We start from the raw sequence: 17789 nt of genomic DNA on the forward strand, positions 1-17789 counted from the left end.
AGAGAGAGAGACTGGGATGGATTAACTAAAACTAATTATTTCTATGTGAATGTGAAATGATTTTTAATCTGTTTTCAAAAAATATTGCCATTGCTGCAGAGAAAACTTTTCAATTTTATCTGCCTGACTTAAGATAAAAGCCACATAGAAGCAGCTGCTTCTTCACAATACTGACACCGTTTTTATTCCAGTTCAAACACAGATACAGTATACAGTGACATGTAAGAAATAATATATATTTTTGAAAGGTAAATAAATGTAAAATCTATGTTTTAATTTGTTTTCTTTTTGTACATTAATCAATAAGAGTATCAGTGAAGTACAGGACCAATAAGCAGAATAAGTAAAAAGTAATATCAGTGAAATCCTTGTTACCGCTTTACGATTCTATATTACAGGGTATTAATGTTAAATATCCCTCAATAACCACGATGCTATGATACACGTCAAAGTACCTGATATTTTGACATAGAGAGGATCACTCATTGTTTGTTCAGTCTCTGTGATGAGTGTGTAATGGTGATTTTGTTTTCCGTAATTGAAACTGCAAGTTGCAACACTGGTAAGACAGCATGGTGAGAGTTAGTCAGTAGTGGCCATAACATAGTCTCCTGCCTCCATGCTGCTTTCTACTGACTCTGTTTCCTGGTGCTTTTGTGACTTTGAACATGACACACCAGAAAAAGAAAGAAAGGAAAAAAAAACAAAACAGAAAGGCAGTCTTGTCTGCTGGCAGTGGGGAAGGAGTCAGTCGCCTTTTTCAGCATTTAAAAACCTTCATATTCAAAATAATCTTGGTTTATAAAGGATATAGAATATCATATAGGATATAGGATATTAGACCATAGCACAACAAAATATTGCCATAGCTGCAGAGAAAAATTTGTAATTTCATCTTTCTGACCTGTGATAAAAGCCACATATGTCTGGAAACTTTTATGTTCCAGTTCAAGCACAGATATAAACCGATCAGACATAACATTATGACCACTGACAGGTAAAGTGAATAACACTAATTATCTCTTCATCATGGCACCTGTTGTGCCATGATGGATATATCAGGCAGCAGGTCAACCTTTTGTCCTCAGAGTTGATGTTAGAAGCAAGAAAAGTGGGCAAGCAGAAGGATTTGAACGAGTTTGAAAAGGGCTGAATTGTGATGGCTATACGACTGAGTCAGAGCGTCTCCAAAGCTGCTGCTCTTGTGGGGTGTTGCTGGTCTGCAGTGGTCAGTATCTATCAAAAGTGGTCAAAGGAAGGAACAGCGCTGAACTGACGACAGGGTCATGGGCAGCCAAGGCTCATTGATATACTCGGGGAGCGAAGGCTGGCCTGTGTGGTCCGATCCAACCAACAAGCTACTGCTGCTCAAAGTGCTGAAGAAGTTCATGCTGGTTCTGACAGAGAGGTGTCAGAATACACAGTGCATCGCAGTTTGTTGTGTATGGGGCTGCAGACCAGTCAGGGTGCCCCTGCTGACCCCTGTGCACCTCCGAAAGCGCCAACCATGGGCACGTGAGCATCAGAACTAGACCACAGAGCAATGGAAGAAGGTGACCTGGTCTGATGCATCGTGTTTTCTTTTACATCATGTGGATGGACGCACACACGCTTACCTGGGGAACACGTGGCACCAGGAGGCACTATGGGAAGAAGGCAAGCCGGCAGAGGCAGTGTGATGCTTTGGGGAACGTTCTGCTGGGAAACCTTGGGTCCTGCCATGCATGTGGATGTTACTGTAACACATTCCACCTACCTAAGCATTGGTACAGACCATGTACACCCTTTCATGGAAACAGTATTCCCCATAGACTGTATAAGACATGGACGTAGCACCCGTGATGTCACCCATTGGTTTCGGGGAGTCGGTTTTGTGACCGAACCATGGGCATTTGAGCTGCGCCATCTTGGATTTTAGTGGAAATGTACCTTCCTTATTTGGCGAAGAGGCGGTTACTCTACGGGTCAGCCGGGGTCAGCCGACCGCGAACCCGCCCACTTAGTTCGGAGCAATCGAGCTAGCCTAAGGCTAATCAGCTAATCAGCTAGGCTAACAAGCTAAAAGGCAGCTACACGCAGCTACATCCACCACACGACAGTCCCCGAGTCCGACCCCACTAGCTCAACCCCGTGTAACCGCGACACACAGCATACAACAGAGATCATAATGTTGCTGCTGTGTTTTAAACATGACTATTTCAGATAGAGAGGTTTTAGGTGGAGCTGCAGGGTTTGGTGGAGTTGTGGGAGGAAATTTATTTCTAGCCTTTTATTTAACTGTGAAACAATCATTATTATTTCATATTGATAAAATATATTAAAAAGTTAAAAGCAGTATTATTATTATTATTGTTGTTTTTGTTGTTGTTATTATTATTAGTAGTATTATTAATGATCACGGTAAAAAATAATGATGATAATAATATATTAAAATGTTTAATATTTAATATTTACCAGTTTTCACCGCTGCCTCCATCCACTATCCACTTACAGTTACAGCAGCACACAACAAACAGCAGCCGCTTACTGACGGAGCTGCTTTGTCCATGCAATGTCGGACTTTTAAAACAGAAAAATTAGACGAAATAAAATTGTAGCCTAGTATTCCCGCAATAAACGGACTCTGAGAGCACGGAACACACCGCAACAGCGTTCCTAACATTATCCGCTCCGGTCCTCTATCTGTATCAGCAGCGACCAGAAATTGGCAATTAAGTCATAAGCCAGCGGCTAAATATTCTAATACATGCTAATTAGTGCAAACATCCAGGTGAAATAGTGAGAAATTTACTTACCGAAAAAACTGCAACACAGACTCCTTCGACGGTCGGTTAGTACAGTCTACACTACAACAAGCCATACTGTCACAAAAACCTATCCGAACACTGGCAAACAAACACGGACACTGCAGCCCCTGTCAACCGCTGGAGGTAGCCAGAGGCCTCTGGATGTAGCCACCTAGCCCAGCCGATGCTTTAGCAAAGAGCTAACTGCCTGTGACTGTCTATGGGCTGTCACTCAACGTAACCACGCCCTAATTTATTAAGCCTAAATAACACTAAAACGGTTGTGGTACAAAAAAATTCACCCCCCTCACAGTGTTCACGGAGGTGGAAACTATCAATAGAGACCAAAAACAAAAAATGTACCAGGCTGTAAATATGTTTTTTTAGGCTGTAAAGTTGGCTATTTTAACATGGGGGTCAATGGAAAATTGCTCACTTCTGGAGCCAGCCCTCAGCGGCAGCCGAGGAACTGCAGCTTTTTGAACACAGAAGTGATCCTCACTGCTGAAACCTGCAACTCCCCCCTTGGTCTATGGGGAAAAGTAGAAAGGCAGACTTGTCTACTGGCAGTGGGAAAGGAGTTAGCCACGTTTTTCAGCATTTAAAAAACCTGCACATTCACACTAATCCTGGTGTATAAAAAATATAAGATACTAGACCATACCACAACATTTTTTCCTCACATGAAAACCCTGACCATGGGATGGCTTTTATTGATCAAAGTGTTAAATCTCAATTTCAGGCTTAAGAAGGGGATGGAAAGTGTTTTAGCAGTCCTGAGCAGTCCACTGAACGTGACACGACAACAAACAAACAAATAAATAAATAAACAAATAAACATAGCACAATAGGTGTAGCGCACAATTCTGTGTCTCTGTCTGACTACATTCAGCAGTACACAGAGCCAGAGTGTGACGTACTGGGCTTTGGCCCTCTGACAAGATGGAAGTTGCCTATGGGAGGGGAGGAAGGAAAGAGATAAATCAGCTGTATGACAAAGAGTTTGAATCAGAGAGCTGCCAGAGCTCAGCAGCTTCTCCTCTCTCTCTGATAATGGAGGCTCTGGAAGAAGCTGAACTCTGCTTCCCCCAGCTCAACACCTCCTGCAGGAAGACGATGAATCCTAACTCAGAGACCACGATCATTTACACTGTGCTGTCCTGCATCACTCTGCTGACTGTGGTTCTTAACCTGCTGGTCATCATCTCTATCTCACACTTCAGGCAGAGATAAAACTTCTCCACATGGCATAAAAAGATTTTCATTTTCAGGTTCCAGCTAGATCCATGAAGAAGTGGCTTTGAGCTAGGAAACATAATGTTTCATTTAGGTCGCTAATCAAAACATTTTTATTTTTTCCTTGTTGTTTGATATTTGCTACATGGCATATGCTGCTTAATCCACTTACCTGACATGAATAGTACATAGAACTAATCTGTTGTTCTGCATTTAGCCATGTTACAGATATATTCATACTTCTAGTATTGTAACTGCTAAGAAAACGTTTTTCAACAAATTCTACATATGTCAATGTTTTCAGTGTTGATATTCTCTCATTTCAGGCAGCTCCACACCACCACCAACCTCCTCCTCCTCTCTCTGGCTGCTGCAGACTTCCTTGTGGGTCTCCTGTTGATGCCATTTCTACTTCTCCACAACCAAAGCTGCTGGATCCTGGGTGACATTATATGTGTTGTGAATTACTTTTTAGGTTTCCTTGTTATCAGTGTGTCAGTAGGAAACATGGTTCTCATATCAGTTGATCGCTACATAGCAATTTGTGACCCCATGTTTTACTCCACCAAAGTTACTCTGAAAAGAGTTCAACTCTGTGTTTGTCTGTATTGGACATTTTCTGCTGTCCACAGCACTTGGATACTCTGGGATGTTCTTGAACAACCGGGCAGGTATAACTCCTGTTATGGAGAATGTGTAGTCATAAATACTTTTGCTGAAGATGTTGTTGATCTTGTTGTGACCTTTTTAGGCCCCATTGTTGTCATCATACTCTTGTATTTGAGAGTATTTGTGGTGGCTGTGTCTCAGGCTCGTGCCATGCGCTCTCACATTGCAACCGTCACACTCCAGCGTTCAGAGACTGTAAAAGCTAAGAGATCTGAGATGAAAGCAGCCAGGACTCTAGGTATTGTAGTAGCTGTGTTTCTTCTGTGCTCCTGTCCATATTGTTGTCTCACTCTTGCAGCTGAGAACAACTTATTAGAGAAATCATTTGTAGGGCTTGGCATTTGGTTGTTGTATTTCAACTCCTGTTTAAACCCAGTGATCTATGTTTCTTTCTATCCCTGGTTCAGAAAATCTATTAAACACATTACTACACTTCAGATACTGCAGCCAGGCTCCCGTGATACCAGTTTACAGTAGAGAGAGAGACTGGGATGGATTAACTAAAACTAATTATGTCTATGTGAATGTGAAATGATTTTTAATCTGTTTTCAAAAAATATTGCCATTGCTGCAGAGAAAACTTTTCTATTTTATCTGCCTGACTTAAGATAAAAGCCACATACGTCATGCAAAGCAGCTGCTTCTTCACAATACTGACACCGTTTTTATTCCAGTTCAAACACAGATACAGTATACAGTGACATGCGAGAAATAATATATATTTTTGAAAGGTAAATAAATGTAAAATCTATGTTTTAATTTGGTTTCTTTTTGTACATTAATCAATAAGAGTATCAGTGAAGTACAGGACCAATAGGCAGAATAAGTAAAAAGTAATATCAGTGAAATCCTTGTTACCGCTTTACGATTCTATATTACAGGGTATTAATGTTAAATATCCCTCAATAACCACGATGCTATGATACACGTCAAAGTTCCTGATATTTTGACATAGAGAGGAACATTCATTGTTTTTTCAGTCTCTGTGATCAGTGTGTAATGGTGATTTTGTTTTCCATATTTGAAACTGCAAGTTGCAGCACTGGTAAGACAGCATGGTGAGAGTTAGTCATTAGTGGCCATAACATAGTCTCCTGCCTCCATGCTGCTTTCTACTGACTCTGTTTCCTGGTGCTTTTGTGACTTTGAACATGACACACCAGAAAAAGAAAGAAAACAAAAGGAAACAAAAACAGAAAGGCAGACTTGTCTGCTGGCAGTGGGGAAGGAGTCAGTCACCTTTTTCAGCATTTATTTTTTATTTTTTATTTGTTTGTTTATTTAACAGGGACAGTGCATAGCTCTCAGCCATGCCAGAGTTAGCTACCAGCTAATTTTTATCTGTAGTCCCTGAGCAGGAACAATAAACACTGAGTATTAAAACAAAACACTACAGTCCAAGATAAGTAAATACATACATAAGAATACAACAAATATAAGAATACTGTCACTGAAACAGCCTTCTCAAACAACAACAGGACAACAGACAATAACAATCAGACAGCAACAATAACAGTTTCACACAGCAATAAAATCACAATGTTAAAATTACAAATCAGTGGATTATGAACCAATAGGATTTATGGTTGATGAGTGCATGATTGGGTTGATTTAAGCCATGATTTTATCTTAGATTTAAAATCAGTGAGGGTGCTTATCTCTCTGATCTTGCTTGGTACTGAGTTCCAATAATTAGTGGCTTTGACAGAAAAAGCTGATCTGCCAAACTCAGTACGTCTGTGCTGTACTACACAGTGAGCTCTGCTGGTCGTCCTGGTTGTTCTTCTATTGTCTGGGCGCAGTGATATGAACTCCTTTAATGGAGGAGCCATTAAAAACCTTCATATTCACAATAATCTTGGTTTATAAAGGATATAGAATATTATATAGGATATAGGATATTAGACCATAGCACAAAAAAATATTGCCATAGCTGCAGAGAAAAATTTGTAATTTCATCTTTCTGACCTGTGATAAAAGCCACATATGTCTGGAAACTTTTATGTTCCAGTTCAAGCACAGATATACACAGATCAGGCATAACATTATGACCACTGACAGGTGAAGTGAATAACACTGATTATCTCTTCATCATGGCACCTGTTAGTGCGTGGGATATATCAGGCAGCAGGTCAACCTTTTGTCCTCAGAGTTGATGTTAGAAGCAAGAAAAGTGGGCAAGCGGAAGGATTTGAACGAGTTTGAAAAGGCCTGAATTGTGATGGCTATACGACTGAGTCAGAGCGTCTCCAAAGCTGCTGCTCTTGTGGGGTGTTGCTGGTCTGCAGTGGTTAGTATCTATCAAAAGTGGTCAAAGGAAGGAACAGCGCTGAACTGACGACAGGGTCATGGGCAGCCAAGGCTCATTGATATACTCGGGGAGCGAAGGCTGGCCTGTGTGGTCCGATCCAACCAACAAGCTACTGCTGCTCAAAGTGCTGAAGAAGTTCATGCTGGTTCTGACAGAGAGGTGTCAGAATACACAGTGCATCGCAGTTTGTTGTGTATGGGGCTGCAGACCAGTCAGGGTGCCCCTGCTGACCCCTGTGCACCTCCGAAAGCACCAACCATGGGCACGTGAGAATCAGAACTAGACCACAGAGCAATGGAAGAAGGTGACCTGGTCTGATGCATATAAAAATAAATGCTGGGTCCTGCCATGCATGTGGATGTTACTTTAACACATTCCACCTACCTAAGCATTGATGCAGACCATGTACACCCTTTCATGGAAACAGTATTCCCCATAGACTGTATAAGACATGGACGTAGCACCCGTGACGTCACCCATTGGTTTTCGGGGAGTCGGTTTTGTGACCGAACCATGGGCATTTGAGCTGCGCCATCTTGGATTTTAGTGGAAATGCACTTTCCTTATTTGGCGAAGAGGCGGTTACTCTACGGGTCAGCCGGGGTCAGCCGACCGCGAACCCGCCCACTTAGTTCGGAGCAATCGAGCTAGCCTAAGGCTAATCAGCTAATCAGCTAGGCTAACAAGCTAAAAGGCAGCTACACGCAGCTACATCCACCACACGACAGTCCCCGAGTCCGACCCCACTAGCTCAACCCCGTGTAACCGCGACACACAGAATACAACAGAGATCATAATGTTGCTGCTGTGTTTTAAACATGACTGTTTCAGATAGAGAGGTTTTAGGTGGAGCTGCAGGGTTTGGTGGAGTTGTGGGGGGAAATTTATTTCTAGCCTTTTATTTAACTGTGAAACAATCATTATTATTTCATATTGATAAAATATATTAAAACGTAAAAAAACTATTATTATTGTTGTTGTTGTCATTATTATTAATGATAACAATAAAAAATAATGATAATAATATGTTAAAATGTTTAATATTTTCCGGCTTTCACCGCTGCCTCCATCCACTATCCACTTACAGTTACAGCAGCACACAACGAACAGCAGCCGCTTACTGACGGAGCTGCTCTGTCCATGCAATGTCGGACTTTTTAAACAGAAAAATGAGACGAAATAAAACTGTAACCTAGTATTCCCGCAATAAACGGACTGAGAGCACGGAACACACCGCAACAGCGTTCCTAACATTAGTTGCTCCGGTCCTCTATCTGTATCAGCAGCGACCAGAAATCGGCAATGAAGTCATAAGCCAGCGGCTAAATATGCTAATACATGCTAATTAGTGCAAAAATCCAGGTAAAATAGAGAGAAATTTACTTAACGAAAAAACTGCAACACAGACTCCTTCGATGGTCGGTTAGTACAGTCTACACTACAACAAGCCATATTGTCACAAAAACCTATCCGAACATTGGCAAACAAACACGGACACTGCAGCCTCTGTCAACCGCTGGAGGTAGCCGAAGGCCTCTGGATGCAGCCGCCTAGCCCAGCCGATGCTTTAGCAAAGAGCTAACTGCCAGTGCCTGTCTATGGGGAAAAGCAGAAAGGCAGACATGTCTACTGGCAGTGGGAAAGGAGTCAGCCACGTTTTTCAGCATTTAAAAAACCTGCACATTCACACTAATCCTGGTGTATAAACAATATAGGATACTAGACCATACCACAACATTTTTTCCCCACATGAAAACCCTGACCATGGGATGGGTTTTATTGATGAAAGTGTTAAATCTCAATTTCAGACTTAAGAAGGGGATGGGAAGTGTTTTAGCAGTCCTGAGCAGTCCACCTCTGTGTGTCAATCAACTATGTATTTGTCTATTGTGAATGCATAGTTAACATCGTCTGCAAGTAACAGAGTTTAGGAGAAGTGATTAACTATTGGAAATTGCAAACTTAAGTTTGATGTCTTCTTTGCTGAGAGTGAGAGGCACAAGTGTAGAAAACACAAGAAACCCTTTCACTCTGGACAAAACATGCACTGACATCTTTTGTCTTCAGTGGGAAAGAGTAAAATCGGCCTTCAACTCCAGGGTCAAGTGACTGCAGTTGTTTCAGATGGTTATCGGCTCCTGCTCTGATCAGCAGTTTTGGAAACATGACACCTGCATGGACATGTAAATGTTTACTCCTTTTCCATGCTCTGATGAACATCAGATTTCATGACACTTTGATGTATCAATGAACATTCATTTTAACCGTCTCTGTGATCAATGTGTCAACACTGCAAGTTGCAACATGAAAACATGGTGACAGTTAGTCAGTAGTGGCCATAACAGTTATATACCTCCATGCTGCTTTCTACTAACTGTGTTTTCTGGGGCTTTAGTGAGTTTGAACGTGACACACCAGAAATAACAAACAAACAAAGAATCATAGCACAACAGGTGTAGCACAGAAAGATGTTTGTCTACTTGTTTTTAAAAGATTTCTCATTTACTCTGACTACATTCAGCAGTACACAGAGTCAGAGTGTGACGTACTGGGCTTTGGCCTTCTGACAAGATGGAAGTTGCCTATGGGAGGGGAGGAAGGAAAGAGATAAATCAGCTGTATGACAAAGAGTTTGAATCAGAGAGCTGCCAGAGCTCAGCAGCTTCTCCTCTCTCTCTCTGATGATGGAGGCCCAGGAAGAAGCTGAACTCTGCTTCCCCCAGCTCAACACCTCCTGCAGGAAGACGATGGAGCCTCAATTTGAGACCACGATCTCTTACGCTGTGGTGTCCTGCACCACTCTGCTGACTGTGGTTCTTAACCTGCTGGTCATCATCTCTATCTCACACTTCAGGCAGAGATAAAACTTCTCCACATGGCATAAAAAGATTTTCATTTTCAGGTTCCAGCTAGATCCATGAAGAAGTGGCTTTGAGCTAGGAAACATAATGTTTCATTTAGGTCGCTAATCAAAACATTTTGATTTTTTCCTTGTTGTTTGATATTTGCTACATGGCATATGCTGCTGAATCCACTTATCTGACATGAATAGTACATAGAACTAATCTGTAATGTTGTTCTGCATTTAGCCATGTTACAGATACATTCATACTGCTAGCATTGTAACTGCTAAGAAAACTTTTTTCAACAAATTCTACATATACCAATATTTTCTGTGTTGATATTCTCTCATTTCAGGCAGCTCCACACCACCACCAACCTCCTCCTCCTCTCTCTGGCTGTTGCAGACTTCCTTGTGGGTCTCCTGTTGATGCCATTTCTACTTCTCCACAACCAAAGCTGCTGGATCCTGGGTGACATTATATGTGTTGTGCATTACTTTTTAGGTTTCCTTGTTATCAGTGTGTCAGTAGGAAACATGGTTCTCATATCAGTTGACCGTTACATAGCAATCTGTGACCCCATGTTTTACTCCACCAAAGTTACTCTGAAAAGAGTTCAACTCTGTGTTTGTGTGTATTGGACATTTTCTGCTGTCCACAGCACTTGGATACTGTGGGATGTCCTTGAACAACCGGGCAGGTATAACTCCTGTTATGGAGAATGTGTAGTCATAAATACTTATGCTGAAGATGTTGTTGATCTTGTTGTGACCTTTTTAGGCCCCATTGTTGTCATCATACTCTTGTATTTGAGAGTATTTGTGGTGGCTGTGTCTCAGGCTCGTGCCATGCGCTCTCACATTGCAACCGTCACACTCCAGCGTTCAGAGACTGTAAAAGCTAAGAGATCTGAGATAAAAGCAGCCAGGACTCTAGGTATTGTAGTAGCTGTGTTTCTTCTGTGCTCCTGTCCATATTGTTGTCTCACTCTTGCAGTTGAGAACAACTTATTAGAGAAATCATTTTTAGGGCTTGGCATTTGGTTGGTGTATTTCAACTCCTGTTTAAACCCAGTGATCTATGTTTCTTTCTATCCCTGGTTCAGAAAATCTATTAAATACATTACTACACTTCAGATACTGCAGCCAGGCTCCCGTGATACCAGTTTACAGTAGAGAGAGAGACTGGGATGGATTAACTGAAACTAATTATTTCTATGTGAATGTGAAAGGATTTTTAATCTGTTTTCAAAAAATATTGCCATTGCTGCAGAGAAAACTTTTCAATTTTATCTGCCTGACTTAAGATAAAAGCCACATACGTCATGCAAAGCAGCTGCTTCTTCACAATACTGACACCGTTTTTATTCCAGTTCAAACACAGATACAGTATACAGTGACATGCGAGAAATAATATATATTTTTGAAAGGTAAATAAATGTTTTGTACATTAATCAATAAGAGTATCAGTGAAGTACAGGACCAATAAGCAGAATAAGTAAAAGAAGTAATATCAGTGAAATCCTTGTTACCGCTTTACGATTCTATATTACAGGGTATTAATGTTAAATATCCCTCAATAACCACGATGCTATGATACACGTCAAAGTTCCTGATACTTTGACATAGAGAGGAACATTCATTGTTTTTCAGTCTCTGTGATCAGTGTGTAATGGTGATTTTGTTTTCCATATTTGAAACTGCAAGTTGCAACACTGGTAAGACAGCATGGTGAGAGTTAGTCATTAGTGGCCATAACATAGTCTCCTGCCTCCATGCTGCTTTCTACTGACTCTGTTTCCTGGCGCTTTTGTGACTTTGAACATGACACACCAGAAAAAGAAAAAAAACAAAAAAAAAAACAAAAAAAACAGAAAGACAGACTTGTCTGCTGGCAGTGGGGAAGGAGTCAGTCGCCTTTTTCAGCATTTAAAAACCTTCATATTCAAAATAATCTTGGTTTATAAAGGATATAGAATATTATATAGGATATAGGATATTAGACCATAGCACAACAAAATATTGCCATAGCTTCAGAGAAAAATTGTATTTTTGCTACATTGATGCAGACCATGTACACCCTTTCATGGAAACAGTATTCCCCACAGACTGTATAAGACATGGTCGTTGCACCCGTGACGTCACCCATTGGTTTCGGGGAGTCGGTTTTGTGAACAAACCATGGACATTTGAGCTGCGCCATCTTGGATTTTAGTGGAAATGTACTTTCCTTATTTGGCGAAGAGGCGGTTACTCTACGGGTCAGCCGGGGTCAGCCGACCGCGAACCCGCCCACTTGGTTCGGAGCAACCGAGCTAGCCTAAGGCTAATCAGCTAATCAGCTAGGCTAACAAGCTAAAAGGCAGCTACACACAGCTACATCCACCACACAACAGTCCCCGAGTCCGACCCCACTAGCTCAACCCCGTGTAACCGCGACACACAGCATACAACAGAGATCATAATGTTGCTGCTGTGTTTTAAACATGACTGTTTCAGATAGAGAGGTTTTAGGTGGAGCTGCAGGGTTTGGTGGAGTTGTGGGAGGAAATTTATTTCTAGCCTTTTATTTAACTGTGAAACAATCATTTCATATTGATAAAATATATTAAAAAGTTAAAAACTATTATTATTATTATTGTTGTTGTTGTTGTTGTTGTCATTATTATTAATGATAACAATAAAAAATAATGATAATAATAATATATTAAAATGTTTAATATTTACCAGCTTTCACCGCTGCCTCCATCCACTATCCACTTACAGTTTATTTATTATTTATTTGTTTATTTAACAGGGACAATGCATAGCTCTCAGCCATGCCAGAGTTAGCTACCAGCTAATTTTCATCTGTAGTCCCTGAGCAGGAACAATAAACACTGAGTATTAAGACAAAACACTACAGTCCAAGATAAGTAAATACATACATAAGAATACAACAAATATTAGAATACTGTCACTGAAACAGCCTTCTCAAACAACAACGGGTCAACAAACAATAACAATCAGACAGCAACAATAACAATTTCACACAGCAATAAAATCACAATGTTAAAATTACAAATCAGTGGATTATGAACCAATAGGATTTATGGTTGATGAGTGCATGATTGGGTTGATTTAAGCCATGATTTTATCTTAGATTTAAAACCAGTGAGGGTGCTTATCTCTCTGATCTCGCTTGGTACTGAGTTCCAATAATTAGTGGCTTTGACAGAAAAAGCTGATCTGCCAAACTCAGTACGTCTGTGCTGTACTACACAGTGAGCTCTGCTGGTCGTCCTGGTTGTTCTTCTATTGTCTGGGCGCAGTGATATGAACTCCTTTAGTGGAGGAGCAGCCAGATCATGTACTATTTTGTACAGTAAACTAACATTGGCAAGGAATACAAAATTATCAAAGGTCAGAAGTTTATGCTTTTGGACAATATTACAATGATGATAACTTGATGGCTTTTTGTCTAGTACCTTAAGAGTTTGCTTATAAAGTGTTTGCAATTGAGTGAGTGTTGTTTTTCCAGATTGTGACCAGCTTGTGATGCAGTATGCAATATGTGAGAAAATCATTGAGTGCATATATAGTTTGGCGGCATCTAAGGGGAGCTGATTTCGGATGTGTCTAAAGTTTCTTAAGTTAAATTTAACAGTGTTACACACTTGCTTTATGTGTTTCTTGAAGGACAGCTGTGAATCAACAGTAATCCCCAAATATTTAAAATGTGAAACAATCTGGATCTTTTCCCCATTTACAAGGATATCTGGCTGGTTTCCATTTTTTCTTATGTAAAAGTACATACATGCAGTTTTACTGATGTTTAGTGTCAGACAGGACCTTGAAAGCCAGGTGGAAATTTTGGCCATCGCTACTGTTAATTTGGCTGCTACTTCATATCTGTCTCTTCCATATGCCAGGATGACCGTGTCATCCGCGTACATTTGTGTTTCGACTTCAGGACATGCAAGTGGTAGGTCGTTAACATATAGACTAAATAATAAAGGGCCTAAAATTGAGCCTTGTGGAACACCAACAGAGCAGTCAATGAATGATGACGTCTTATTCCCAACTCTGGTGCATTGTTTTCTCATAGTGAGATAGGATTCCATCCATTTCATTACGTCATCAGAAAAGTTGAAATTTGACAGTTTTGAAAGAAGAACATTATGGTTTACTGTATCAAATGCTTTTTTCAAGTCTAAAAAAACAGCTCCCACAGCACTCCCACTGTCTAGTTTTGATTTAATTTACAGCAGCACACAATGAACAGCAGCCACTTACTGACGGAGCTGCTCTGTCCATGCAATGTCGGACTTTTTAAACAGAAAAATGAGACGAAATAAAATTGTAACCTTGTATTCCTACAATAAACGGACTCTGAGAGCACGGAACACACCGCAGCAGCGTTCCTAACATTAGCTGCTCCGGTCCTCTATCTGTATCAGCAGCGACCAGAAATCGGCAATGAAGTCATAAGCCAGCGGCACAATATGCTAATACATGCTAATTAGTGCAAAAATCCAGGTAAAATAGTGAGAAATTTACTTAACGAAAAAACTGCAACACAGACTCCTTCGATGGTCGGTTAGTACAGTCTACACTACAACAAGCCATATTGTCACAAAAACCTATCCGAACACTGGCAAACAAACACGGACACTGCAGCCCCTGTCAACCGCTGGAGGTAGCCGAAGGCCTCTGGATGTAGCCGCCTAGCCCAGCCGATGCTTTAGCAAAGAGCTAACTCCCAGTGCCTGTCTATGGGGAAAAGCAGAAAGGCAGACTTGTCTACTGGCAGTGGGAAAGGAGTCAGCCACGTTTTTCAGCATTTAAAAAACCTGCACATTCACACTAATCCTGGTGTATAAACAATATAGGATACTAGACCATACCACAACATTTTTTCCCCACATGAAAACCCTGACCATGGGATGGGTTTTATTGATGAAAGTGTTAAATCTGAATTTCAGACTTAAGAAGGGGATGGAAAGTGTTTTAGCAGTCCTGAGCAGTCCACCTCTTTGTGTCAATCAACTATGTATTTGTCTATTTTGATTGCATAGTTAATATCATCTACAAGTCTGACTACATTCAGCAGTACACAGAGCCAGAGTGTGACGTACTGGGCTTTGGCCTTCTGACAAGATGGAAGTTGCCTATGGGAGGGGAGGAAGGAAAGAGATAAATCAGCTGTATGACAAAGAGTTTGAATCAGAAAGCTGTCAGAGCTCAGCAGCTTCTCCTCTCTCTCTGATAATGGAGGCCCTGGAAGAAGCTGAACTCTGCTTCCCCCAGCTCAACACCTCCTGCAGGAGGACGATGCGTCCTCAATTGAAGACCACAATTATTTCCTGTTTGCTGTCATCTTCCATCACTCTGCTGACTGTGGTTCTTAACCTGCTGGTCATCATTTCTATCTCACACTTCAGGCAGAGATAAAACTTCTCCACATGGCATAAAAAGATTTTCATTTTCAGGTTCCAGCTAGATACATGAAGGAGTGGCTTTGAGCTAGGAAACATAATGTTTCATTTATGTGTGCTAATGCCATGTTATAGATATATTCATACTGCTAGCATTGTAACTGCTAATAAAACTTTTTTCAACAAATTCTACATATACCAATGTTTTCAGTGTTGATATTCTCTCATTTCAGGCAGCTCCACACCACCACCAACCTCCTCCTCCTCTCTCTGGCTGTTGCAGACTTCCTTGTGGGTCTCCTGCAGATGCCAGTTCTGTTTCTCCACTATCAAGGCTGCTGGACTCTGGGTGACATTACATGTGTTGTGAATAACTTTTTAGATTTCCTTGTTATCAGTGTGTCAGTAGGAAACATGGTTCTCATATCAGTTGACCGTTACATAGCAATCTGTGACCCCATGTTTTACTCCACCAAAGTTACTCTGAAAACAGTTCAACTCTGTGTTTATCTGTGTTGGATATTTTCTGCTGTCCACAGCACTTGGATCTTGAGGGACATCATAAAACAACCGAGCAGGTATAACTCCTGTTATGGAGAATGTGTAGTCATAATTAATTTTGCTGAAGATGTTGTTGATCTTGTTGTGAATTTCTTAGGCCCCATTGTTGTCATCATACTCTTGTATTTGAGAGTATTTGTGGTGGCTGTGTCTCAGGCTCGTGCCATGCGCTCTCACATTGTGACGATCACACTCCAGTGTTCAGAGACTGTAAAAGCTAAGAGATCTGATATAAAAGCAGCCAGGACTCTTGGTATTGTAATAGCTGTGTTTCTTCTGTGCTCCTGTCCATATTATTGTCTCACTCTTGCAGCTGAGAACAATTTATTAGGGACATCATTTGCAGGGTTTGACATTTGGTTGTTGTATTTCAACTCCTGTCTAAACCCAGTGATCTATGTTTCTTTCTATCCCTGGTTCAGGAAAGCTATTAAACACATTGCTACACTTCAGATGCTGCAGCCAGGCTCCAGTGACACCAGTTTACTGTAGAGAGAGAGAGAGACTGGGATGGATTAACTAAAAGTGACTATTTTCATGTGAAGGTGAAGTTATTTTTAAGCTGTCTTCAATACACTGAACTTACACATCACAAAGTCTGGAAAATAAATAGAACTATGGAGAAAATGATTGTATGATGTTTGTTTATGAATTTACAGATATATCTGTCTCTACCAGACAACATGATGCTTTCATTCTTTCTTTTTTTATGATTGCACATGTGTCTTGTGTGTGATCTGACTACAGTCATCCCATTTGAATGACTGATGCCAGAGAATATTCTTTAAAAAAAAAATACTGTCATTACTGCAGAGAAAATTTGTGAGTTTTATTTTCATGGCGACACGTGTATCCTGTAAGACCTGAGTCTGTTACGGATGTCTGCCAAAACACAGTTCTGAATGTGAAATAGGTTTTAGGCTACAATACAGAAAGTGAGAGATAGATCTATTAAGAGTAAGAGTCCGATAACGCTACCTTGGTAATTTCACCCAAGCAATATTACTGTAAGTAAAAAGTGCATTAGCAAACCAAAACAAGTGCACTCAGGTTCATTCAACAATGAAGGGCAGGAGACGTGGTTCACAATTAAGAGATTACAAATTTTATTGAGTAGAAGTCACAGGGGTTTGAAAAGTAATAAAAGGTATAAGCCAAAGTGGCTGACCCCCACCTAGTGGCTGAGTCTTACCAACTGTGGGGAGGGTTCAAACAGGGGTCAGGAAGTCCAAGAAAATAAGGAACACCCCACTCATACGTGCCATACACACAGCAAACGGTGACTAGTGATGGCTGATCGAGGCTTTGTTGAAGCTTCGACACCTGATTAAAAAAAATGGTTCATTAACCGAGGCTTCAATGACACAGTGCTCGAGTAGGACATCTAGTGGTCAATAAAATGAAGTGCAATCAAGGTGTGTCATTTATTGGTTCATGGATTGTTTGGGATTTGATTCGCCATGCACATTCTTGTTCGACTACACTGCATGTTTGTATGGTTTCAAGCTGACACAATAAAATACAAATATTAAATATATATATTAAATACATAGGTTATATTATTTGACATGTCTGGTTGTTGTAGTTGTTGTTATGAATCGTAAGCTATCCTAAAACAAGTCTAAATAGTTCATAGCTTAAAAGATGTTTAATACTGGGTGTTCAGTCCCCAGATGACAAATGTGATCTCATTCCAAATGTCTAATTCATGAGCTAAATAACACGCAACTCTGACGGGAATCGAACCGACGCTATATTGTTGCAAGACAACTAAACCAATGACAGGGTTTCGATACCGAATGAAGCAGTAAAGTGGTTCATACGTCAGGAATCACGTGATTTTTCCTAACCAAAACACACATCTGACTCCAAGTCTGACTATCATGGAGCTAGATACATAGCACCAGATGATAAGGTGGTTTCAAGTGGATTATTCATAATAATAATGATAACAGAAAACCATGTTT

At 40.6% G+C, this 17789-nt stretch overlaps 3 protein-coding genes across 3 annotated transcripts; all 3 read left to right on the forward strand.

Moving 5' to 3' along the window:
* Positions 1-3839: 3839 nt before the first annotated feature.
* On the forward strand, positions 3840-5168 carry LOC121194578 (trace amine-associated receptor 13c-like). The gene is made up of 2 exons (XM_041057519.1): positions 3840-4009; positions 4349-5168. Exons 1-2 carry the CDS (start codon positions 3840-3842, stop codon positions 5166-5168), a joined length of 990 nt encoding a protein of 329 aa, XP_040913453.1.
* A 4518-nt stretch (positions 5169-9686) lies between these two features.
* On the forward strand, positions 9687-11020 carry LOC121194585 (trace amine-associated receptor 13c-like). Its single transcript, XM_041057530.1, has 2 exons — positions 9687-9856; positions 10201-11020. The coding sequence occupies exons 1-2, from the start codon at positions 9687-9689 to the stop codon at positions 11018-11020; spliced, it is 990 nt and encodes a 329-aa protein (XP_040913464.1).
* Positions 11021-15094: 4074 nt separating this feature from the next.
* LOC121194720 (trace amine-associated receptor 13c-like) lies at positions 15095-16314 on the forward strand. Its single transcript, XM_041057718.1, has 2 exons — positions 15095-15267; positions 15495-16314. The coding sequence occupies exons 1-2, from the start codon at positions 15095-15097 to the stop codon at positions 16312-16314; spliced, it is 993 nt and encodes a 330-aa protein (XP_040913652.1).
* The last annotated feature ends 1475 nt before the right edge of the window (positions 16315-17789 follow it).

Source organism: Toxotes jaculatrix, chromosome 15 (assembly GCF_017976425.1).
Source record: "Toxotes jaculatrix isolate fToxJac2 chromosome 15, fToxJac2.pri, whole genome shotgun sequence".
In the NCBI taxonomy this organism is placed as follows: Eukaryota; Metazoa; Chordata; class Actinopteri; family Toxotidae; genus Toxotes; species Toxotes jaculatrix.

What these genes read in the sequence shown, in the direction of transcription:
- LOC121194578 (XM_041057519.1), top strand. Translation starts at nt 3,840, where the DNA reads ATGGAGGCTCTGGAAGAAGCTGAACTCTGCTTCCCCCAGCTCAACACC. An exon ending in ATCTCTATCTCACACTTCAG is followed by an intron (nt 4,010 to 4,348) that starts GCAGAGATAAAA and finishes CTCTCATTTCAG; the next exon opens with GCAGCTCCACACCACCACCA.
- LOC121194585 (XM_041057530.1), top strand. Translation starts at nt 9,687, where the DNA reads ATGGAGGCCCAGGAAGAAGCTGAACTCTGCTTCCCCCAGCTCAACACC. An exon ending in ATCTCTATCTCACACTTCAG is followed by an intron (nt 9,857 to 10,200) that starts GCAGAGATAAAA and finishes CTCTCATTTCAG; the next exon opens with GCAGCTCCACACCACCACCA.
- LOC121194720 (XM_041057718.1), top strand. Translation starts at nt 15,095, where the DNA reads ATGGAGGCCCTGGAAGAAGCTGAACTCTGCTTCCCCCAGCTCAACACC. An exon ending in ATTTCTATCTCACACTTCAG is followed by an intron (nt 15,268 to 15,494) that starts GCAGAGATAAAA and finishes CTCTCATTTCAG; the next exon opens with GCAGCTCCACACCACCACCA.